This window comes from Cetorhinus maximus, chromosome 6 (genome assembly GCF_964194155.1).
Source record: "Cetorhinus maximus chromosome 6, sCetMax3.hap1.1, whole genome shotgun sequence".
In the NCBI taxonomy this organism is placed as follows: domain Eukaryota; kingdom Metazoa; phylum Chordata; class Chondrichthyes; order Lamniformes; family Cetorhinidae; genus Cetorhinus; species Cetorhinus maximus.
In genome coordinates, this window is record NC_135884.1 from 7,910,657 (window position 1) to 7,936,276 (window position 25,620).

At 46.6% G+C, this 25,620-nt stretch overlaps 1 protein-coding gene across 1 annotated transcript in view; it reads right to left on the reverse strand.

Moving 5' to 3' along the window:
* The window catches only part of LOC144681443 (uncharacterized), a 34,073-nt gene extending 15,251 nt beyond the window's left edge, over positions 1-18,822 (reverse strand). Inside the window, exons 1-11 of the mRNA XM_078543030.1 lie at positions 18,799-18,822; positions 16,188-16,256; positions 15,440-15,553; positions 13,326-13,352; positions 10,880-10,933; positions 10,711-10,782; positions 8,889-8,948; positions 6,570-6,605; positions 5,108-5,152; positions 3,264-3,299; positions 1,605-1,649 (exon numbers count right to left, since the gene is read on the reverse strand). Of these exons, the coding sequence (XP_078399156.1) occupies positions 1,605-1,649; positions 3,264-3,299; positions 5,108-5,152; positions 6,570-6,605; positions 8,889-8,948; positions 10,711-10,782; positions 10,880-10,933; positions 13,326-13,352; positions 15,440-15,553; positions 16,188-16,256; positions 18,799-18,822 (582 nt within the window). The remainder of the gene's footprint in view (positions 1-1,604; positions 1,650-3,263; positions 3,300-5,107; positions 5,153-6,569; positions 6,606-8,888; positions 8,949-10,710; positions 10,783-10,879; positions 10,934-13,325; positions 13,353-15,439; positions 15,554-16,187; positions 16,257-18,798) is intronic.
* Between the last annotated feature and the right edge of the window lie 6,798 nt (positions 18,823-25,620).

Below are 25,620 nucleotides of genomic sequence, written 5' to 3' on the forward strand. Positions count from 1 at the left end.
AGACACCCCAGTGCTAGCTGCTTAGTGTCACCGTGTAAAAGCAGGCAAGGGAGGATGGGATAGAGCCATTGGAGCCTGAGCTATTGAAGCTGCCAAGATGCCACCATTTCATTCTTCAGGCTCTGGCAAGCCTGGCAACAACAGAGGAGAACTGTCCTCTCAATAACCGAGGCACTGGCCTGAGTCTTTCCAATGCTTTAGTACGATTCCCATATTTAGCCCCTGCCTCCTCTGTGCCTATTGTGTGATGGGCAATCTCTCAGCTCCATTTGCTAAATCTCAATCTTCACCATATTCATCTCCATTTTACCTATACTCACGTGGTGGTTGCTCTTCTGAACTTACCTCTCTAGTTTCTCCAGCTGACACACGTCTCCTGTTTCCCCCACATTCTTACCCTATTAAGATCTAGTGATTTCCTATTCTACCAGAATCTCAATCCATGGAGCTCCTTCAACTCCCAATGTTTCTTTCTTACGATTGTGGATATGACATGCTCAGTAAAAAGGCATGTCATATTCATAATTTTAAACGTGGACTGTATTCAGTATAGAATTTTCCGGAACTACCTTTTCTTTTGAAAATGGACATTAAAAGGCTGCTAAGCTGGCTGCCCTGGGCCAGGTGACTTTTGTAATTTCTGCATAGACTCAGAAGTATTCTCCAGAAAGTTCCTGACTGAATGACCACGCATGGAGTGCCTCCCTTGAATGGACATAACAAGATGAAAACCATTTGTGGAATTCACACCTCCTACTGTTTGTGGACTTACCCAAAACTCAAAATGAATGGACTCCCAGACCCATTGTCTCCGGGTTCAATAAGTAACAAAGAGAACTGCAGAAACTAGTTAAATCATAAGTAGGTGTGAATGGCCAACATCCATTCCCTGCCCCCACCCTACCCCCCACCCCCCACTGCATTGCAATGGCTTCAAACTTCAAATCATTCTGGGTGGACAGCAGAGGTGTTGATCAGGTGGTCACCTGATCAAAACTGTCTTCAGATAACCAATCTTACAAGAACCAGGGAATAACCAGTCAATCTGCAAACAACACAGTAAAAACCAGCAGCAGCAAAGGCAGCAACATCGATGCCTTAAAACTGGAGACTGAAACAGAGTAAGGTCTCCAAGCCTGTTCCTTTTCATGTCCACCAGTACAGAAAACCAGCCTCCTAGTAATAAGAATACAAGCAATTAACTTGTCATCTTGCCGCAATGCATCTTGTAGGTGGTACACACTGCTGCCACACTGCACCAATGGTGGAGGGAGTGAATCCTTAAGGTGACGGATGGGGTGCCGATTAAGCAAGCTGCTTTGTCCTGGATGGTATCAAACTTCTTGAGCGTTGTGGGAGCTGCACTCATCCAGGCAAGTGGGGAGTTTTCCATCACACTGCTGACTTGTGCCTTGTAGATGGTGGACAGGCTTTGGGGAGTCAGAAGGTGAATTACTGACCACAGAATTCCCAGCCTCTGACCTGCTCTTATAGCCACAGTATTTATACCCTCTTCCTATCCATTTTGTCCTTGCTGCTATTCTGGCTACGCCCTTTGACCAGCCACCTATAAAAGAAACAGACGAGAGTGGGACAATACTTACAGCTGATCCCAGCACACCAGGCAGCCCAGGTTGTCCTCGATCTCCCTAATAACAGAAATATTGAACTGTCAGCGGGATGCTGGGTGGATTGCAATGTCCTCTCAGACACAAATGTGAGAATCAGAAGTTATCAGTGAACTCTGCAGGAGGGTATTATGCAGTAATGGGAGCTGAGTACCCCTGAACCAGTGAGAGCGCTGAGCCCTGTGACACAGGAAATTAGTGCTTCATTTCTCACACACCTAACCTGTTCACACCACAGGGCAGCTGTGTGATCAAATAAAGGAGAGTGTCATTCACTCTGTAATGGTTTGCCCTATTCATTAGCGTCTTCGCTCGCTGCCTAGTTCCATTCCTGTAGTCACTGACATTAGACCATAAGACATAGGAGCAGAAATTAGGCCATTTAGCCCATCGAGTCTGCTCCGCCACTCAATCATGGCTGATAAGTTTCTCAACCCCATTCTCCAGCCTTCTCCCCGTAACCTTTGATCCCCTTACCAATCAAGAACCTATCTATCTCCGTCTTAAATACATTCAATGACCTGGCCTCCACAGCCTTCTGTGGCAATGAATTCCATAGATTCACCACTCCCTGGCTAAAGAAGTTTCTCCTCATCTCTGTTCTAAAAGGTCTTCCCTTTACTCTGAGGCTGTGCCGACGGGTCCTAGTCTCTCCTACTAATGGAAACATCTTCCCCACGTCCACTCTATCCAAGCCTTTCAGTATTCTGTAAGTTTCAATCAGATCCCCCCTCATCCTTCTAAACTCCATCGAGTATAGACCCAGAGTCCTCAAACGTTCCCCATATGTTAAGCCCTTCATTCCTGGGATCGTTCTCGTGAACTTCCTCTGGACCCTCTCCAGGGCCAGGACATCCTTCCTGAGATACGGGGCCCAAAATTGCTCACAATATTCTAAATGTGGTCTGACCAGAGCCTTATAAAGCCTCAGCAGCACATCCCTGCTTTTATATTCTAGTCCTCTTGAAATAAATGCCAACATTGTATTTGCCTTCCTAACTACCGACTCAACCTGCAAGTTAACCTTAAGAGAATCCTGGACCAGGACTCCCAATTTCCCAGATTTATGAATTAAAAGGCTGAAAATGAAATCATGATACAAGCTTTCGAATCCACACGTGCAGTGCACAGATCTCAGATTTGTTTATTTTTTCTTCCCCTCTCTGTAGCCAGACATGGAGACTGGGGCCGAACTGTCCAGTTTCCCTCTCATTAAACTGAGGGGAGAAAGGGAGAAGGGATGATAAAAAGTAGGAGGAAGAGAAAGAGAGAAGGGTGAGAAAGAAAGAGAGAGAAATGGAATGAAGGGAAGGGGAAGAAAGAAGTGGGGACATAAAGGGAGAGGAAAAGAGAAATGGCAGAACCTGACGTGGGCGGGAACGGAAAATTTGGAGAGGCAACCAAAAGTCCGTGGGCAGGATCGGAAAATCCCGCCCAAAGAGAGAACGAGAGAGTGAAAGAATGATGAGAGAGAAAAAGAAGGAAAAAAAAGACAGACCGATTTTCATAGCCTTGGGGTGGTCCCATTGCATAGTTGCAGCCAATGGTCCTTCTGAAATGCTGGCACTGTTGTAATTCAGGAACTAAACTCTTCTAAATGCCAGCATTGTCTTCAAACTGACAGGGCTCACTTACCTTAAGGCCTGATGGTCCTGGTGCTCCTCTGTCCCCCTGCAAAAAGTAAACAACACAATTCATTTCGTGACTCTTCCATTTTGTCTGTTTAATTAACCATTTGGGAGGCCCATTAGCAGAGCAGACGGACATTCCACCTCTATTCCATTACCGTCTTTGATATGGCATCGTCGCAGTCTCTCTCGTTCGGGATGACAGGTGGCGTGAGTTTGGAGATGACAGGAGCCTCCGACCAATGTCCAGGGGAACGGAAAATGGCACCTGGTGCACCAATAACAACCACAGCTTATATTCAATTTACCTTTGCCACAGTTATAGGATGGCACCTGTGACCTTGTTAAGGCCTGTTTCTGTTCCAAGGCCAAGGGGGGTGGATCCCTGATTGGAGGGATTCAAACACGGAATTCAGGGAAAGATGGGCACGGATTTGGGAGGCATTCAAGGGCTTTGGAGAGGAAAGGGAGGTTGGAGATGGGACAGTGGGGTCCAGGATTGGTTTTTTTTTTGAGGGGAGGGGTAATGACGACAGATTCAGAGGCGATAGGGCCAACTCTCAACCACAGTGTTACCAATCTCGGCTAACATGGGGACCAGGGGGGGGAAGTTGAGTGCTCAGCAGTTTTGCGGGAATAGGGTCGAGGGAGCAGGAAGTGGGTCTGATGGACAAGATGGACCCAGAGACAGGATGAAGGGAGATGGAAGGGAAATTAGAGAAAGATGCAAGTTCAGGGTTAAGGCAGGGGGGAATCTTTAGAGGAAGTGTGGAATAGTTTGCGTGCGTCGATAATTAGTCAGGGCTCCAAGTATGGTTTCACTTGACCCTCTCGGCATGACAGTCAGAACCGTGGCCTCAACATGCTCTGTAATCGTGCAGTAGATGCAATGTCCCATCAGTGACTCAACACAAGCTAAATTCATGACTTCAATTGTGCTATTCCAGGGAGGCACCAAATGGGTAAATCGGCCATGGGGGATGAAATCAGATCTAGATCAAATTTTCAGGCAGTTTGCATAGGCTGTCCTTCCACATTGGAGCACACACTGGTATCCGACCAAGCAGCTTATTCTGCAATGAGTTCTGATGCTGGCTGTCACCTCTACAGAAGTTCACAGACACCGATGGGCCTGCTGCGTATTCCCAGTTTCCCTCCGTAGCGCCATTTAAGAAATAATATCAGTTTTGTACCACTTCCTTTTTTTTTTTGGACACTTTTTTTCCATTTCAGACCCTCAGCACCTGCATCAAGCATTGCCAGGTAAGGTACAGTATTCACAAGGACAGTAAATCTCTCTTTGTTTTACCCTACAGTGTGCCTCCGTCCCTACTGTCCAACACGAGTGAGATTGCCAACGTATTGTTAGTGTGAGACTGCCCTGACAGGGACCTTTACAGCCAGCAGACAGTAAAGGCTTTTCCTATCAATAGCTGGGGTTGGACTGAATAGAGGTCCCGGAGATAAAGGCCCAGTTTCAAATGCAGTGTGCCGCCCAATTCATCATTTGGCATGAGCATTAACTTTACTGATTGGGTGGATTGCCATTGCCAAGGCACATTGTCCACCCCACCATTAACCTCGGGAAGTTTGTGGTGAGCCGTCTTCTTCAACTACTCCAGTCCGTGTGGTGCAGCGCTGGCGGGTAGAGAGTTCCAGGATTTTGACCCAGTGACAGTGAAGGGACGGCAGCATCGCTCCAAGTCAGGGTGGCGTGTGATGTGGTAGAGGTCGCGGGTTCGAGGGCTGCTCCCGAAGGGGACTAGGCGAGTTGCCGCAGTGAATTTTTACAGGAACGGCATGATGAGATCCCACAAAAAAGGATTGCGAAGGCTGGGAGAAATCACTTACCCGAGATCCTGGGGAACCAGTCTCCCCTGGCTGGCCTCTGTCTCCCTGTCCATCAAAAATAAAAACAAGGTATCCTGTTAAAGTACCCGTCTGGAACAATAACACTATTTGGTTGGAGCTGTTTCACTCACTCCCTCATGTCTTCTTAACTCTTTCCACTGGCAGTCTGAGATAACCTTAGCATATCACCCATTCATCTTCCAAATATGGAACCAAAATAACCGTAATCTTAGGATATTGAGCCAGCAAGCTTTGCGTAAGCGCTAGACGTATTTAACCCATGGCATTTAGCCGTTCTTTTCTCCACTCCACCAACTTCTATTTATTTATCAGTCTCCTAAAATCACTCTCCTTTTCCCTGTACCTGAAGTGTTAACCTGTCCTTCCTATTTTCAGTTACTATCAGATCTGTGATGCAATTCCACCATTTTCAGTTTTTATCCCATATTTTAAAGAATTGCATTTTTAAAATATCTACACAAGACCAGATTTTGTGGTCAGAGGCAACAGTGCCACCCGTTTATCACATTTTCACTTTGTCTACAGACTTTCCATGGAACTTTGACCTGGAACTTGGAGTCGGCCAACAAGCATAGCGCCCTCTGCAGGGCATCTGTGACACTAGTGAATGAGGTAAGCAGCTGTGTATCCAATCAGATTGAAGAGTTGTTAAGGAGCGGTGCAGAGACTGAACCAGAAAGTGTCAGTCAGAATATCAGGTACTGAAATCAAAATAAAGAGCAGGAAAGAAAGACTGAATTGAGAGATAAAAGAGACAGAAAGAAAAACAAAAAAACCCCAACATTTTTCTATTTTTAAAAATCTCAAACAATAAATAAAAGCTGAAGGAATGAGACCCTGCATTGGAAAAAATTAATTTTCAGTGCCAGAGAGGTTGTTTGGTTGTAGTTAAGACATATTACACTGTTAAAAGGATACTGACACTGCAATAGACAAGCCCTAACTTTTCTTGATGAATTTAGTCACGATCTCTTCAGCCATTTCATGCTGGTCCACTGTTTCAACGCTGAGTCACTTGGTGAGAAATTGACATGACATAGCTTCTGGTGAAGCAATGCATCCCAGACAGCAACTTCCTGATTCCCAGATTAAACAGTTTGGTGAGCGGAACTTATTGTCCAATTTCCATGTAAACAATGGTGAATGGTAATAGCCTCACCATTATTTCCATTGCAAAATCCAAACCTGTTGAGAGAAGGGCCTGGCATTGTTGATCCAGTGTCTCTCCATACTTACTAAACACTAGCTATCGAGCAAAACTCTGAAATATTCATCCATCCTCGTTAATTCAGCCGAAGACCCTCCACAGACAACATTCTGTCCAATCCCTAATAGCCCGGGAGAACTATGCAGTACGGTTAAGGAAGAGCAAATCAAGTTTATTATAAACAGAATTTTTTTTTTAAAAAATATATATTGATTTCAGCACTGAAACACTTGCCTTGTCTCCCTGTTCACCCTGAGATCCTCGGGGGCCCTAAAGAAATTGGAGAAATTAACAATTAATCATGAATTTTGAGATGTATGTTGCACTTGAGGCGCCGCATATGCACATTTCCATATCATGTGTTTTTATTAAATTAATTGAATAAGGACAGTATTTCTTATTTGTTTATTCTGACCTCAAATTGATTCAGCATCTTCCTAAGCACAGTCAACTTTTAACCGACCTCAAGGAAGTATTGTTGCTTGGACCTTGCGGTCATAAAGGGAGGCACAAGATGAACAGGTAGTGACCCTTCCTTATAAAACAGTGCATCCTCCATCTCACACTGAGCAATTCCACAGGAGTTGTATTATTCTCAAGTCCATGGAGTGTAAGTGCACTGCACGGCAGGGCAAAGACACTAGAACCAAAGATCTCTTTGGCATCAGGACTATCCCTGCCCCTCACAAAAGACACAAGAAGGCATTTAAAGTTTCTCTGAAACGAAATTTCCTGGCCAAGATATCCCCCTTAACCAGTTCTCATGTGATATTGTTTATGTGTAAAACTGAAAAGCGGGTCAACAAATGACTTGGCCAGGAAATGGTTTTCACTGATGTCGCCACCCAGGTACACACGGAGACACACTGACCCACATTCACACACAGTGCAGACACACAGGAAACACAGCACACACAGAGTGACACATGCAGCCACACATATACACAGACATACATAAACAAAGACACACAAATACATGCACACCTCTATTTGCTAATTGGGGATGGATCAAATTGCTCCATTATTGTTCCTGCTTATGGGGCTCAAACTTGATTTTGACTTTTATTCAAATCTCTCACTCCAGATCTTGAAAATTATATTATTAGAGGCAGAGGTGGGGGTGGGAGGGGGAGATAGAGGGTTATGAGAGATTGGATCACCACTGGAACAGTGTGGTAAACCTTCAACACTCTACTCCACCTCTACAGTGTTTAACACAACATTATATAATCGAATATCTACCTCTTAATGCTGCAGTCACTCATGAGGAATGTACATCAACATCGACAGGGAGATAAATGGACTATGAAGAGGAATCCCACAGAGTTCACTCTCAGAAATCAAGCAATGATTCCACTCTATAGTCCTGTCTCTCTATATCTGGCCTCTTGTCTGGTTAGGAACTTGGGAAAGGGTTGGCAAGTTCGAGACAGTTCAAATTGGAAAAGTGTGGATTCTCCTGTGTTTTTTTCAGAGTCCAGTTCCACATGCATGCACCCAATCAAGCAACTAGGGGCATGAGCAACAGGAGGAGGCCATTCAGCCCTCACGGACCTACTCCAGCATTCAATCAGGTCATGGATGTCCTGCACCTCAACTCCAGTTATCCACCTGTGCTCCATACCCTCAACTAACAAATATCTATTCGTCTCTTTTACAGCTTTTACTGCCCACACACCCCTAGCCCCCACCCCCACCCCACCAGTATTCACAGCCTTTTTTAAATTGTTTGCTCATGAGATCTGGGCGTTGCTAGAGATGCCAGCATTTGTTGCCCATCCCTTGAAAGCCTTCTTGAACCGCTGCAGTCCCTGTGGCATAGGTACACACACAGTGCTGGTAGGAAGGGAGTTCCAGGATTTTGACCCAGCGGCAATGAAGAAACGGCAATATATTTCCAAGTCAGGGTGTGTAACTTGGAGGGGAACTTGCAGGTGGTGGTGTTCCCATGCATCTGCTGCCCTTGTCCTTCTAGATGATAGTGGTCATGGGTTTGGAAGGTGCTGTTGAAGGAGCCTTGATGAGTTGCTACAGTGCATCTTGTAGATGGCACACACTGCTGCCACTGTGTGTCAGTAGTGGAGGGAGTGGATGTTGAAGGTGGTGGATGGGGTGCCAATCAAGCGGGCTGCTTCGTCCTGGTTGGTGTCAAACTTCTTGAGTGTTGTGGGAGCTGCACTCATCCAGGCAAGTGAAGAGTATTCCATCACACTCCTGACTTGTGCCTTGGGCAGTCAGAAGGTGGATTGCTTTGGTGGGAGAGATTTCCTGGTTTTTCTCCTGGTTGGTTGAGCTGTCATTTTAAGATTGCTCCCAACAGAGGAAATAGTTTCTCCATAGCTGCGCTATCAAATCCTTTTAACTATTCTCTCCAGCACATCCATTATCTCACCTTGCTCTTTCTGTAATGCACTTAGGACCTAAGCTGTGAAATCAGAATGTGTAAGAAATAGACTAGGAATACTTTAACACGTTTGTATGATAAGGCTTTCTCCACTAATTTAACAAAGGTTTCAGCCCATTTGGTTTGTTGAGATTTGTGACGTCACTAACCCGGTCACCTGGTTCTCCTTGACGGCCTGGTGGTCCTGCGAAGCCTTCACCCGAGTTGCCCTGGAAACACAGAAAGAAAATCTCAGAACCCATTTTTTAGAAATGTCTTTTTTTTTTAAAAAGCGTCCTTGTTTTTCTAGAACCGCCATGTAGTTATTTCTGGCCATTTTACAATTATGCACCAACTTGACTTCTACTCAAAGTAATCTGCTGGAGTTCACCAGCATCACCCCTCTCCCATTTTGTGAAACAGATTCCAGAGTATTATCAAGCCAAACAAGTTTAATGATCATAAATCATGGCTTTTATCTCCAGTCATAGAGATTCCCTGATGTTAGGGAAATCCATAGATGCTGGGAATCACAATACTACACTCCTAGTCAGTACTCTACCCAATCACTAAACTACATTCCTAACCTGTAGACTGCATATTTACAGCCAGTAAAACAGGCCCCAACTCCACTGATGACATTATCCTTGTCCCTGCCAACACAGCAGCCTTCTCCTCTTAAAGGGGTTTCCTGATCTTCTAAAAGCTGGTGGGGTGGTTTGTGATGAAGGAAAGACCAGTTCAGACCAGTACTCTTATTTCCCAGTTTTTACTGGTGTTCCATTTAAAGGAGAAAGATCGATTGCCTTTTGCATCCCCGTTACAGATATTGAGGTTGTGTAACTTACACCTGTGTAGGGTAATTTATGTTTCGCTGTCATCCCTGTAATAGGCAGTAACATTTCTGCTTGAGTAGGTTAATAAAACTATCTCTATCGAGGCCAGCGGCAAAACTCTTCATTTAATTGATACTGAGTGGGCAAGGAAGATTAAACCGTGCACAGCCACCCATTCCAGTTGCTGTGGCAAACTACTCCAGCCCTTGATCACCTTCAGTGTGAGCAGACATCTCACAGTTGTTAATTGTATCAACTGAGGTTAAATAGAGACAGGGGAAGGGTACTGATTGAATTGTTACTTGAGCACATATAAAGAGACATTTACTGACACAGGAGGAGAGTGGAGTCAGCGGATATATACCTGTAATGTTTCATTCTGTGAATAAATCTATTCCAGGTACAGATTGGCTCTGGTTTCTTCCTTTACCAACTTAGACTTAGAAAGCTTCTCACGTCTAGAGATGTCTGAGGCAGATGAAGCACACACTTAACTGGACTGGGTCGCTAGCCTGAAGTCACAGACTATAGCTTGAGAAGAGTCAATGTTAGAATTGTACTGCAATACAGTACATGCTTTAAGTTGGTAATCAAGAGCAGCTGTCCCCAACTAGGGAAGTATTAGGGCTTCATTACAAGAATATAAAAAGGTGTTCACACTGGCGAGGAATTAGGAGAGTCTGCATCTTTACTCTGTAGGTTTGGAAATAAATCTGTTTTAAGGTACAGGCTGGCTTCAGACTCATTCTTTCCACAACATACGATTACTGGAATTAATGAGAAGTGCCACTCCACATCGAGCATGGCTGACCAGGAGTCTCTCCCACTCTTACCACCTGCTATAGGTGTGTTGCAAGTATTTGCAGGTTGACAATCGACCTGTTTGGCCGCATTACAAAGTCACCTTCCTTGGCCATCAAGTCCTGGGGTGGGATTCGAACCTGGCTCAGAGGCAGAGATGCTGCCCACTGTGCCACAAGATCTCCTCTTCCACAGCTAGAATATAACACCATTGTCTGTCCTAAACCTGTCCTTCACAACCCTGGCCCTGGGCCCACTTCTCCTGCTGCCTCAAGGCATCCGAAAGTTCTGTTCCTGGTCTTTCTTCTCGATGCTACTGACCTCTAAATCAGGAATGAAAATAATCAATATTTACCTTGTCACCTTTCTGTCCTGTTGGGCCAGGGGATCCTCTCGGTCCCGGGCTACCAGACTCACCGGGACTTCCCTTGAAAGAAAAATGCACTGTTAGTTCTAACTCATGTAACCACTGAGTATTGCAAGTTCCTTATTTTGGGTACGGCTCCTAATTCTTAAATACTCACTGGTCGGCCAGGGTCTCCTTTCTGACCACCTCCATCCAGCGAGGTTTGCGAACCCTGTAGGGAAAGGCAAATCGTCAATCAGTATCTTAGTTCTGCTTTTCCATTAAGTTCAATATTCCCCATGCTGCCAGCAGACCTCCCTATTCAGGAGAGTGGGGGCCGCCTGGTAAGCTGGAGGAGTCTACGATCCAGGGATAGAATCACACAAGGCTAGATGCAGCAAAGGAACTCAACTGAGCAGGGCAACAGGGATCACTGGATCATGTTGAGATCAAAAAAGAGGTGTTAGGCGTCTTGAAGAATATTAAGGTGGATAAGTCCCCAGGGCCAGATGGGATCTACCCCAGAGTACTGAGGGAGGAGGCAAGGGAGGAGATTGCTGGGGCCTTGACAGAAATCTTTGTATCCTCACTGGCTACGGGTGAGGTCCCAGAGGACTGGAGAATGGCCAATGTTGTTCCATTGTTTAAGAAGGGTAGCAGGGATAATCCAGGAAATTACAGGTCGGTGAGCCTTACGTCAGTGGTAAGGAAATTATTGGAAAAGATTCTTCGTGACAGGATTTACTACCATTTGGAAGCAAATGGGCATATTAGTGAGAGGCAGCATGGTTTTGTGAAGGGGAGGTCATGTCTCACTAACTTGATCGAGTTTTTCGAGGAAGTGACAAAGATGATCGATGATGGAAGGGCAGTGGATGTTATATACATGGGTTTCAGTAAGGCCTTTGACAAGGTCCCTCATGGCAGACTGGTACAGAAGGTAAAGTCGCACGGGATCAGAGGTGAGCTGGCAAGATGGATACAGAATTGGCTTGGTCATAGAAGACAGAGGGTAGCAGTGGAAGGGTGCTTTTCTGAATGGAGAGCTGTGACTAGTGGAGTTCCGCAGGGATCAGTGCTGGGACCTTTGCTGTTTGTAGTAAACATAAATCATTTGGAGGAAAATGTAACTGGGCTAATTAGTAAGTTTGCAGACGATACTAAGGTTGGAGGAGTTGCAGATAGTGAAGAGGATTGTCAAAGGATACAATGGGATATAGATCGGTTGGAGACTTGGGCGGAGAAATGGCAGATGGAGTTTAATCCGGACAAATGCGAGGTAATGCATTTTGGAAGGTCTAATACAGGTAGGAATTATACAGTAAATGGCAGAACCCTTAAGTGCATCGATGGGTAGAAGGATCTGGGTGTACAGGTCCACAGGTCACTGAAAGTGGCAACGCAGGTGGATAAGGTAGTCAGGAAGGCATATGGCATGCTTGCCTTCATTGGCAGGGGTATTGAGTATAAAAGCTGGGAAGTCATGCTGCAAGCTAGAACCTTGGTTAGGCCACACTTAGAATATTGCGTGCAATTCTGGTCACCACATTACCAGAAGGATATGGAGGCGTTGGAGAGGGTGCAGAGGAGGTTTACCAGGATGCTGCCTGGTCTGGAGGTTATTAGCTATGAGGAGAGGTTGGAGAAACTTGGATTGTTCTCACTAGAGCGACGGAGATTGAGGGACCACTTGATAGAAGTTTACAAAATTATGAGTGGCATGGACAGAGTAGATAGTCAGAAGCTTTTTCCCAGGGTGGAAGAGTCAATTACTAGGGGACATAGATTTAAGGTGAGAGGAGAAAACTATAGAGGAGATGTGCGGGGCAAGTTTTTTATGCAGAGGGTAGTAAGTGTCTGGAATTCGCTGCCAGAGGAGGTGGTGGAAGCAGGTACGATAGTGGTGTTTAAGAGGCAGCTTGACAAATACATGAATAGGATGGGAATAGAGGGATACGGACCCCGGAAGTGCAAAATGTTGTAGTTGACAGGCAATATGATCGGCGCAGGCTTGGAGGGCCGAAGGGCCTGTTCCTGTGCTGTACTTTTCTTTGTTCATCCGGCAGGAAAACAGCAATCTGTCAGGCACAACCATATATAGAGACAGGTAGGCATGAGACCTAGTTAAGGTAGAGGGATAGCAGATTTGGACAGTCAGTGAAACAGGAATCATTACCCAGTCAGGCAGTTGTGGAGTGGAGCCATGTGCTCGATGTGAGATATTTCAGATGGTAAAATTCACACACTGGGGCCTTGAACGGACAACTGGCCTCAGCATCCTTTGGAGTATGGGGAGAAATGGGTGGGTGTGGAAAGACACTATCTAAGGTTCCTCCTGGCAAATTGGAGTGGAAACCGGCCAATGGTGCGACTCAGGAACCCAGCTAATACAGGACAAGACGTAGAGGCCCAGGTCCCAACTACGGAAGACGTGGTGAGGAGGCAGCCCTGGGATGCAGGCAGGAAGCACAGCAAGGTTTAGGATGAGCACAAGGAGCAAACCCCAGCACAAGTCACAGCCTTCGAGAGAGAAGCGCAGAAACAAAAAGGAATGAGGTGAAAAAGGAAATCAGCCATTAAAGTAAATCACTTTGAGATGATGATTGAATGGAACATTCACTTACTCTCTCACCTGGCTCTCCCTTTTCTCCCTGCAACAGAACGAGAAACATAGTAAAGAGAACATTTCGAGAACAAGCACCTGCACAGAAGAGTAAACTATTCATTTTGCAAAGCCGCCAGACAAAATTGAACGCTGAACACGCTTCGAACCGTTCTGACGATGAATGCAACAGAGTCAATATCAACTCTTTATCAAGGTGCAAGTACATAATTAAAGGTAATTTTAAAAAATTCATTCATGGGGTGCGGGCATCGCTGGCTGGGCCAGCATTTATTGCCTATCCCTAGTTGCCCTTGAGAAGGTGGTGGGTGAGCTGCCTTCATGAACCGCTGCAGTCCATGTGGTGTAGGTACACCCACAGTGCTGTTAGGGAGGGAGTTCCAGGATTTTGACCCAGCAACATTGAAGGAACGGCGATATATTTCCAAGTCAGGATGGGGAGTGGCTTGGAGGGGAACTTCCAGGTGGTGGTGTTCCCATGTGTCTGCTGCCCTTGTCCTTCCAGATGGTTGTGGTTGTAGGTTTGCAAGGTTCTGTCTAAGGAGCCTTGGTGAGGTCCTGCAGTGCATGTTGTAGATGGTACACACTGCTGCTACTGTGCGTCGGTGGTGGAGGGAGTGAATGTTTGTGGATGGGGTGCCTATCAAGCGGGCTGCTTTGTCCTGGATGGTGTCAAGCTTCTTGAGTGTTGTGGGAGCCCAGGCAAGTGGGGAGTATTCCATCACACTCTTGACTTGTGCCTTATAGGTGGTGGACAGGCTTTGGGGGGGTCAGGAGGTGAGTTACTCTCTGCAGGATTCCCAGCCTCTGACCTGCTCCTGTAGCCACAGTATTTATATGGCCAGTCTAGTTCAGTTTCTGGTCAATGGTAACCCCCAGAATGTTGATAGTGGGGATTTAGTGATGGTAATGCCATTGAATGTCAAGGAGCAATATTGAACTCCCCAGTTTAAGTTGATTGTTCTGTAACTTTAGAGGTGAGTTTTGGAGCAGATAGGACCTCGCCGAATTGACAGAAGATGATACAACTGAGAGTGAGAGTGATGTTGAAACTGGCTCAGCTTGGTTTCCCCTTACCCTGGCCTCAGTTATACTGGCATCTGCTCATTGTGTTCTCGAACACAAGTGGAAGAGTAATTCATGTCCAGCGGTGCAAGTATATGAAACTTAGAAAGGGGAGTAGGCCATTTGGCCTCATGAGCCTCCTCCGCCAAAGATTTCCATCATGGCTGACCTTTACCTCAACTCCACCTGCCTGCCTTTTTCCCATATCCCTTTTATGCAACAATCTCGGTCTTGAAAGCTCCAATGAGTCACCCCCCACCCCCAACCGCCATCCACTGTCTTTTGCGGCAGAGAATTCAAGATGTCTGCTACCCTTGACATGAAAAGTTGCTTCCCTATTGCTTTCCTAAATGATCAAATTCGATGATGAAGGCCGGAATTTTCCAGCCCCGTTGTGGTGGGACCTGTCATGGGGGATTCGGCGCTCCATTGACTTTCGGCGGGACCGGACAATCCAGGCCGCGAGCAGGGCTGGACAATCCCACCCAATGCCCTCTCGTCCTTGATTCCTCCATCAGAGGAAATAGTTCCGCTGTATTTATCCAACAGAATCTTTTTCACACCTCAAAAGATCCCACCCCCACACCTTTCCCCCTGCCCCCCACCTCCAAGTTCAATCTTCTAAAGCCAAGCAGTGTTGTGGGCCATGCAAAAACTCCCCTACTCTTCTTAGAAATAGCGCCATTGGATCTCTTACCTCCGCCTGAGAGGGAAGGCGGGATCTAATCCAAAAGACTGCACCTCCAACAGTGAAGCACTGCCTCAGTCCTGCACTGGGAGTGTTCACCTAAATTTTGCTCTCAAATCTCAGGAGCAGGGCTTAAACCCACGACCATCTGACCCATGGGGCAACAACTGACACCAAAGGGTTATTCATACAGCGTCTCACCTCCAAGAGAGTTAGCTGTAACTCGGCAATAAGAATGAAGCACAACCGAGGAGCTGTCAGGCAATTAAAGGGAATCAAGTGGGTGTTTTGCACTTGCTCATGATTTATTTGTTCCTGCAAGCACATTTTTTTTTTTTTGTTTTGCTGAGATGACAACGTACCTTGATAGACCTCCCAGCAGGTCCTGGGGGGCCAATGGGACCGTGTGGTCCTACTTGGCCAGGAAATCCATTTTCACCCCTCAGTCCAGGAAGACCAGGTGGACCAGGAATACCCTGCAATAGAGTAACAAAAGATGTGTTGAAAGTACTGACCATTTCTAACTACTGATCAGAGATTGCATCAAGAGCTAACAACAGCAACGTGCATTCACGTAGCCCCTTTAACATAGTAAAACAACGTCCCAATGCCCTCTATGGGGGCATTCGCCACCCACCATTGCTTAAGTCAGAACTTAACTCTGTCTGTGCAGCGTGAATAAATAACAAAATGATATCTCTCTAGAAAAGAGGGGACTGAGCGTGGTCTAATAGAGATCTCTAAGATTACAGAAGGGTTTTTTGACAGGGTGGATGTGGAAAAAAATCATAATATAAATATAAGATAGTCACTAATAAATCCATTAGGGAATTCAGGAGAAACTTCTTTAACCCAGAGAGGGGTGAGAGTGTGGAACTCTCTACCAGGGGGAGCAGTTGAGATGAATAGCATAGTTCCATTTAAGGGTGAGCTGGATAAATATATCAGCATAAATGAATGGAAGGATATGTTGATGGGGTTGGGTGAAGTATAGTGGAAGGGGACTTGTGTGGGGCATTAACACCAACACAGATCTGCTGGGCCGAATGGCCTGTTTCTGTGCCATGGAGTCTGTGTAATGTTATGTAAACAATGAGAGCGTGTACATACTGGATTACCCGGCTCGCCCTTTCTCCCAGGATAGCCCCCTCCGTTTCCGATCACTCTGCCGGGCTCACCCTAAAAGAGGAAGAAGTGCACAAATATAAATGAAAGGAGGAAAGAATTTGCACCAATATAGCGCCTCCCACTGTCCCCGAGACGTGCCAAAGTGCCTCAAGCCAATAAACTACGAGGACACCATATCCACTTGGAACCGTTCCTTTTCCACAGAAATCCAGCATGGACTCAATGGACCGAATGGCCTCCTTCTGTGCTGTAATGGCTCTACTTTAAAACAAAAAATTATAGTGTAAGTCTAGCTCTGGTCAGACCCCCGTCTGGAGTACCGCATTCCATCCTGAACACCGCACCTGAGGAAGGAGATACAGAACTTGGAGAGGCTGACATGTAAATTCACTAGAATTATAGGATTAAAGGGTTAAATTATGAGGATAGGTTGCAAAAATCTTGGCTTGCATTCCTTTGACTATGGAAGATTGAGGGATGATCTGATCAAGGTGTTCAAAATGTCAAAGGGATTTGACACGGTAGATACAGGGACAATGTTCCCTGTGATTCGGGATTTAGAAGGAAAGGGTGCAATCTTCCAGTCTTTTGGGAGAGAAATCAGGCACCACTTCTTCACACAATGGAGAGCAGAAATCTGGAATTCTCTACTTCCAAAGGCTGTGGACGCTGAGGGTCAATTGAACCTTTCAAGGCCGAGATTGACAGATTCACGTTAGGTAAGAGTATGAAAGGAAATGGAGGGAAGACAGATGACTGGAGATCAATTACACACCATCTAACTGAATGGTGGAATAGGCTCAAGAGGCTGAATGGCCTACTCCTGTTCCTATTATGCTCGTCAAGGTGAGGTAAGGCAGTGCTGGCAAATGAAAACCTTTCCATTTGAGATCTCCAGGGTCAAGCATTCTCAGTTCAGGTATAATGAAATGATGGAGACTAACCCTCCCTCTACGCTCCCCTGAATCTCAGAGCAGTGCCCTCAACTGTACGAGTGGAACATTGTTCCAATTTGCCACCCACCATCCTGTAACTACTCTGAGTAAGAGTGGCAAATCATTACTAAACTAAGGGCAGTTCCACGACCAGTGGTGCCTTCGCAAGATCCTCCAAATTCAGTGAGCAGGAAAGGCGGTCCAACAGCGGCATCCTCTCCCAAGCTAACTTGCCCAACATCACTCAACGTGAATCACTCAAAACCAGTTCCGCTGGACAGGACAGGTCATTCGCCTGCCTGACACTAGACTTCCAAAGGAACTGCTCCACTCAGAACTGGGTTGTGCCAGGAGACTCCCAAGAAGACAATGGAAACGCTTCACAGCTGCCCTGAAAGCATCGCTGCACAGTCAGAAACCCCCGCCAACTCATGGGGGACTCTGACTTGCGACCAACCAAAATGGAGGAAGCCCACTCGGGAAGGCACCGGACGCATCGAGAGACTGCATTGGGAACGTGCAGAGACGAAGTCGGAGCATTCCGGAGACCACCCCTTCCAGCACCACCTGCTCCACATGTGGCAGAGTGGGCACTGGATTTACCAGGCATTTCAAAACCACCCAACCAGAACGGAAGCAAATCATCCTCCATCCTGAGGAGCTGCCTAAGAAGAGAAACTACAAGAGACTGAACATCCCCATCCAGTCTTCAAGGATGACCCTGAGCTTCTGGTCACTTTGTCATTTTAAATTCCTTCCCGCTCCCACTTTGACCTCTCAGTCCTCGGACCCCCCACACCAATCCAACAGAACTCAATGGATGTTTGAGAAACAGCCCCTCGCTTTTCGATTAGTCACTTTACAACCTCCAGGGTGACGCTCACCAATTTCACATCATCACCACTGCTCCTATTTATTTTGAACAGGAGGTCCTGATAATGATCCTGTTGTTCATTTAATCACCGCTGCCTCCCATCCAGTCACAGACAATCCCTTCCGTTCCTCCCCCTTACCCTCCCCCACCACTTCTTCCCTTTTCCTTCTTCCGTATTTGGTTAAAACCTCTTGCGTCTTCAGCGTTTCTTAGTTCTGATGAAAGGTCACAGCACTGAAATACTGGGCTGATTTTACACTCCCCCACAGGGGAGGGGGGTGGGTGGGGGGGGGTTCTGAAGGTGGTAGGGCTGGTGAAATCCAGCGGGTGCCCTTCCCCCCCGACCCCTGACCTGTCTGGAGATTTGTAGGGGGAGTGTCAGGCTGTCCCGCCCATCCTGGGCCTAACTGTGACCCTTAAGTAATTGGTCAGTTTAGAGCCTCACCCTGCCCCTGACCTGCTGCCGGGATGCAAGGGGGTGTAGGCCGGAGGGAAGGCCCACTCTGTGCGGGAAGCCCAGCAGCTTTAGCTGTGTGGGCTGATGTGGGGCAAGTGTGGGATGGGGGAACGGAGACGGTGGAGGGGGGACAACCTCCTTTGCGGACACCCCAATCCCATCAGAAGCCAACCCCACCCCAGGTCATACTTCCCCCTTTCCCCTCACCCCACCCCACCCCCTCACCCCACCCCCACCCGGCTTCTCGAACCAGGCCTCCCCACCTCCCTCTCTCGACCCCCTCGTCAGGGCCTGCTGGTCCAGGCCCAGGCGATAGCCCGGACTTACCCCTGAGTCCAGGCTCCTCTTCATCTGGACTGGCTGTAGGCCCCAAGCACTGGGTCACAGCTCCCACCTGGCGCTGCTGGGATGGCCGGCAGCTCTCTAAAGCGGGACTTCCTCCCGAGACAGGCCGGGAGGGGTGGGGGGGGGGTGTCTCACCTTCACAGAATCACACAGTGCAGAAGAGGCCCTTCGGCCCATCGAGTCTGCATCGACATGTGAGAAACACCTGACCTACCTACCTAACCCCATTGACTAGCCCTTGGCCCATAGCCTTAAAGCCACGAATGCTGCTCCCAGCATTAAACTGTTGCGCGGCAGCAGGTCAGGATCATGCACCGACTGCCCCGCCGACTTTTTAGATGGGGAGCGGGGACGGACGGCGGCAACATATAAAACCCAGCCCGTTAATTCTGATTCTCTCCCCGCAGATGCTGCCAGACCTACTGAGTACTTGCAGCATTTTTTTTTTTGCTTATATTTCTGATTCCCCACATCTATGGTAGTTTGTCCTGTCTGCAAGAGAACAAAGTCAACCCTGTCAACAAGGTTGTTGAATGGAAATGCCAGGATAATTCGCTTGAATTGGTGCCTCAAGGGATGTCAATGCTGCAGAATTTGGAAGCGCTAATCTGGCAGGGGTGGGGGATGGGGGGTGGAATCCGATTCCATAGGAGCTTACAGAAGGCAACCGGACAGGTACCTGAAGGGGACGAAATTTCGGGGTTATGAGGAAAAAGCTGTGGCGTAGGACTAAACTGGACAGCTCTTTCCAAGAGCCAGCACTGAAACAATGGATCGAATGGCCTCCTTCTACTGTTGCAGCAGTGCAGTGGACCAAAGATAAGAAGCTCCTCCATTTCCATTTACCTTCTCCAACGCCTCTTGTGGCCTTCGTGAAGATGCCAGCCTGGTACTGAATCAACAGAGGGCGTGTGCCATAGGGTGGCCCGCACTTGGAACAGGATCAATAGGGCCCCAAACCCTTTCACCTAGGATCATTCTAACCAAGGGCCAACATCCCATTATATTCACAGGTTATTCTCACTTCCTGCGCGTAGACAGGGAGAAAAGCAGGGAGACAACAGGAAAAAGGAGATTGTCTCCAGGAGGTATCCAATTATTGGATGCACCAAAGTTTATAATATCTGCTTCTTCTAACCAGTATTTAAGGGAACACAGGACTCAGGAGCAGGAGTAGGCCATTCGGCCCTTTGAGCCTGCTCCGCCATTCAATAAGACCATGGCTGACCTGGTAGTGGTCTCAACTCCACTTTGCTGTCTGCCCCCCACTACCCTTGGCTCCCTTCAAAAATCTGCCTAGCTCTGCCCAAAATAAATTCAATGACCCAGCCTCCACTGCTTTCTGGGGAAGAGAATTCCACTGACGAATGACCCCATGAGAGAAAAAAACACCTCAGGATGTTTTAATACCACACTAGAAGCTTCAGTAACACACACAATTAAATACAGTTCCACATTCGTCATGTGCTGTTAAAGAGGAAGTGTATACAGACCTTTTCTCCCTTTGGACCGACTGGGCCAGATGGTCCTGGTCTCCCATTATCCCCCTGAAACAAGAAACTGATATTTCACCATCAACAGTGATCAGAATCGTCCAGTATGGGCACAGACCTCGGCAGCTTTGGGTACCAGTAATCAAAGTCTTGCCATTCACAGCCTCAAGATGTCCCAAAGCTTTACAGCCAGTGAAGTATTTTTGTGAAGTGTACCACTGTTGTAATGCAGGGAATGCTGCGGCTAACTTCTGCACAGCAAGATCCCACAAACAGCAGCCAATCTGTTTTTAGTGACGTCAATTGAAGGATAAATGATGGTCAGGACACAGGGGAGAGCTCCCTTGCTCTTCCACTGACGGTGTCCATGGAATCGGCGTCTTAGCCTCCTGTGGTGGTGTGTTACAGATCACTCAGGGAGTCTTAGTTGCTGTGGCAACTTTTATATGCTTATCGTAGTCTGGGGCAAAAGGGTAGTGATGGTAGAGGCTCCGACATCACTTGGCTGACCAGGAATCTCTTCCACTCTTTGTTGCCTGCCATTGGCGTATATTTAAAGGATTAACAGATTGATAATCAAACTGGTTGACTGTTATGAACACCCCTTTCTTGGCCATCAAGTCCTGGGGTGGGGCTTGAACCTGGAGTTCCGACTCAGAGGCAGGGACTCTACCCCATGCACTACAAGGCCTCCACGTAGCCTCCAGCATGGACACAGAATTCTACAGATTGGGTGTACAAAATTATGAGGGGCCTAGACAGAGCAGAGAGGGATGCCTTGTTTCCCCTAGTGGAGAGATCAATTACTGAGGGCACAGATTTAAGGCGATTGGTAGAAGGATTAGAGGGGACACGAGGAAAAACTTCTTCACCCAGAAGGTGGTAGGTGTTTGGAATTCGCTACCTGGTTTTCTAGTGGAGGCAAAAACCCTCAACTCATTTAAACGGTACCTGGATCTGCACCTGAAGTGCTGTAACCTGCAAGGCTATGGACCAGTGGGATTAGAATGGGCGACTAGTTTTTTTATTTTTTATTTTTCGGACGGCGCAGACACAATGGGGCTGAATGGCCTCTTTCTGTGCCGCATCTTTTCTGTGGTTCTATGGGTGCTAAGGGGATGAAATTCTTCTTATGGTGAAAGATGGGAGAATGTTTGCTTTTCTGACATTAAGAATCCTTTACTAGAACGTGTGACATTTCTAAAAATGGCTGCACTCACTCAGTGCCCGGTCATTCTTGACACGCACAGTACCACGAAGCTATGCGAAGCTGGGGAGGGTGTGAGGGAAAGCAGAAGGTGCACACGCTCTTCTGGAGATCATTGGCTGATTACACCCTCCCCCAGCTCAGAAACCTCAGGATCAGTTACAGCACTGAGCGCAGGGGCAACGAAACCTGTGACCAATCAATGGGGCTGCACAGGTCAGTTTCACAAGAGGCAATTCACTAACTAACAGAACCACTGGGTGGCAGCTCCCCACACTTAAACAACAGCTTGTAAACTGATGGCCAGAGACGCCAGTTGAGAAAATTCTACTGACTGATGTTAAACTGAATTAAGATGTGACCACAAAGTCCCTCTGTTGTCACTTATACTTACACGCTCTCCTCGCAAGCCTGGGGCACCTTGATTCCCCTAAAAGAGACAGTTTTAAATTACAACGTGAGCTTAGAAAAATATTCAAACCAACACGCTCATCTGAGTGAAATACAAATGAAAACTATTGCATTGTCATGGCTACACGATACAGCTGAGTTGCTGTTAATTTGTTTCATCTACACAGAGGCACAGCCTCAATTCTCATCGCTTTTGAAAACACAAACGCCCACATCCATGCTTTTTTATTTGTCCTTGGGATATGGACATTATCTAATGCCCTTACCCTTGAGAAGTATTGTCAGGAAGGACGTGGATTTGTCTACTGCCTTCCCTGACCTCAAGATGTTGCAAAGACTTGAATAGTCAATTATTACTTTAACTATTTATTTATTGGGTGAGGTATTGAATACAAAAGCAGCGACGTAATGATGGAACTGTATAAAACGCTGGTTAGGCCACAGCTGGAATTTTGCGTACAGTTCTGGTCAGAACATTACAGGAAGGACATAATTGCTCTGGAGAGTGGACAGAGGAGATTTACAATAATGTTGCCAGGGCTGAAAAATTGCAGCTGTGAGGAAGGATTGGATAGGCTGGGGTTGTTTTCCTTAGAACAGAGGAGGCTGAGGGGTGACCTAATTGAGGTGTACAAAATTATGAGGGGCCTAGATAGGGTAGACAGTAAAGATTTGTTTCCCCTAGCTGAGGGGTCAATTACCAGGGGGCATAGATTTAAGGTGATTGGTAGAAGGATTAGAGGGGACATGAGGAAAAACCTTTTCACCCAGAGGGTGGTGGGTGTCTGGAATTCGCTGCCTAAATTGGTGGTTGAGGCTGAAATGCTCAACTCATTTGAAAGGTACTTGGATCTGCATCTGAAGCGCTGTAACCTGCAAGGCTATGGACTAGGTGCTGGAAAGTGGGATTAGAATGAGCGGCTAGTTTCCTTATCTCTCTCTGTTTTTGGTCGGCACAGCCACGATGGGCTGAATGGCCTCTCTCTGTGCCATAACTTTTCTATGGTTCTATAGCTCTAAGTACTTCCTTGAAGAGGAGTCAATGTTGTAGTATAAGAGGTGCGGCAGCCAATTTGTGCACAGCAAACTCCCACAAACAGTATTGAGATACGTGGCCTGATAATCTGTTTTGGAGAAGTAGGTTAAGGGATAAATGTTGAAGGGGACACTGGGGAGAAGTCCCCTCCTCTTTATCGAAGTAATCCAATGGAATCTTGCACACAGCAAGGTCCTGGGGCAGCAATGAGAAAATGGTCAGATTTTTTTTTTCATTTATAGCATGTGGGCATAGCTGGCTGGGCCAGCATTTATTGCCCATCCATAACTGCCCCTGAGGAGGTGGTGATGAGCTGCCTTCTTGAATATGATTGAGTAGCTTGCTAGGCCATTTCAGCAGACCATCAAGAGTCAACCGCATTGGATCTGGAGGCATGTGTAGGCCCGAAGGGGTAAGAGAGGCAGATTTTCCTCCCTAAAGGACATTAATGAATCAGATGGGTTTTTATGACAATCTGATAGTTTCATGGTCACCATTACTTATTCTTTCACATGGTTGGGTATAGAGCAACGACTATAATTTTACATCAAGGTGGTCAAGCCAGGATATTACATTAGGAGTTTTTTTTTACTCATTCATAGGATGGGGGCATTGCTGGCTAGGCCAGCATTTATTGCCCATCCCTAATTGCCCTTGAGAACTTAGTGGCTTGCTAGGCCATTTCAGAATCAACCACATTACTATGGGTCTGGAGTCACATGTAGGTCAGACCGGGTAAGGATGGCAGATTTCCTTCCCTAAAGGACATTAGTGAATCAGATGGGTTTTTACAACAATGGTCATCATCAGACTTTTAATTCCAGATTTTTTTTATTGAATTCAAATTTCACCACCTGCCTTGGTGGGATTCAAACCTGGATCATTACCCTGGGTCTCTGGATTACTAGTCACCAGTGACGATACACCACTGCCTCCATGTACCTGATTTAATGTATTCTTTGTATTTCTGAGTCTGCATTGAGTCATTACGTGTTCCATGGTCTTTTCTGGGTGACCACAGTCACACACAGGAGAGTTCTTAATTTTCCATTTGTGCATCGGGTATCTGCACCTGCCATGGTTTGTACAGATGTGGTTTAGGGATGCTCATGAGCTTTTTGGGAGGTTGAAGCCAGGGACCTTCTGTGTCAGGTCTTTCTTGAGGGGTCGCCGTTACTGACCCTAGCTTTCAATTCAGTTAATTCATTGAATTTAAAGGTGGGCTTTGAACTTGTGTCACTGGATCATTAGTCCAGGCCTCTGGATCACTGGTCCAGTACCATAAACACTATGCTACCGTTCCCCATTTTTAGTGAAGCTGATTGAGGAGTATTTATTGGTTAGGACGGTGGTGTAGATAGTCATTCTTCTTGAATCTCTGCAGTTCCATATGACATTCTTTGTCACAGTTTGGTACAAAGAAATGGACTTGTTGGGCCACTCTGCAGAGCAGTTAAGAGTCAACCACATTGGTGTTGGTCTGGAGTCACATACGGGCCAGACAAGGTCAAGACAGCAGTTTTCTTGGGTGAATCAGTTGGATTTTTAAAAACAAAGCTTAATGCAAGTGCAAACAGCCCAGGTTTCCGATTCCCCTTGAAAAATCTCACTCCTTGGGCATTTGCAGGTACAGTAGCTACTCACAGGCAGTCCAGATGAGCCTGGGTTTCCTGGCCTGCCTGACGATCCCGGTACACCGTCTCTTCCTGGGTATCCCTGGAAATCAAATACATTCCACAAAATCACTGGGCTGCTCATAGGAACACAGGAACAGGAGTAGACCATTTAGCTCCTGAGCCTGTTCCACCATTCAATGAGTACATAACTGATCTGTGGACCTACTCCATCCACCTCCCTTTTCCCCATATCCCTTAATACCTTTGGTTGACAGAAATTCTATTGGTCTCTGTTGCAATTTTAAAAATTGACCTGGTATCAATTGCCATTTGTGGGAGAGAGTTCTGAACTTCTACCACCCTTTGTATGTAAAAGTGTTTTCAAATTTCACTCTGCACAAGTCTGGCTCCAATTTTATGCTCCTGAGTCCTAGACTTCCCAACCAGTGGAAATAGTTTCTCTCTATATACTTAATAAATTGAAAACTGCGATCAAATCACTCCTTAACCTTCCAATTTCCAAGGAATACGCCCTAGTTTGTGTAATCTCTCTTCAGAGTTTAACCCTTGGAGTCCAGGTATCATTCTAATAAATCTGCTCCCTCCAAACCAGTATATCCATTCTAAGGTCTGGTGCCCTAACAGCCTTCAGGGGTGGTCTAACCAGGGCTTTGTATAGCTAAAGCATGATTTCTCCCCTCTTGTATTCCAGTCCTCTAGATAGAAAGACCAGGATTCCATCAGCCTTTTCGATTATTTTCTGTACCTGTTCACGACAGTTTAATGATCTACGTACCTGGATTCCCAAATCGCTTTGGGCCTCCACTGCTTCTAGTTTTTCGCCATTTAGAGAACACTCTAACCTATTCTTTTTAGGTCCAATTTGGGCCACATCACACTTGCTTGCATTGGAATGCACGAAGAACATGAGGTTGCTTTTGGGCAATAAACGAGGACAAGTTCCTTATTAAGTACTCACCGGAGCTCCTTTCTCGCCCTTCGGACTTGGACGGGCTCCGTCTATGGTGCCTGGGTGCCCTG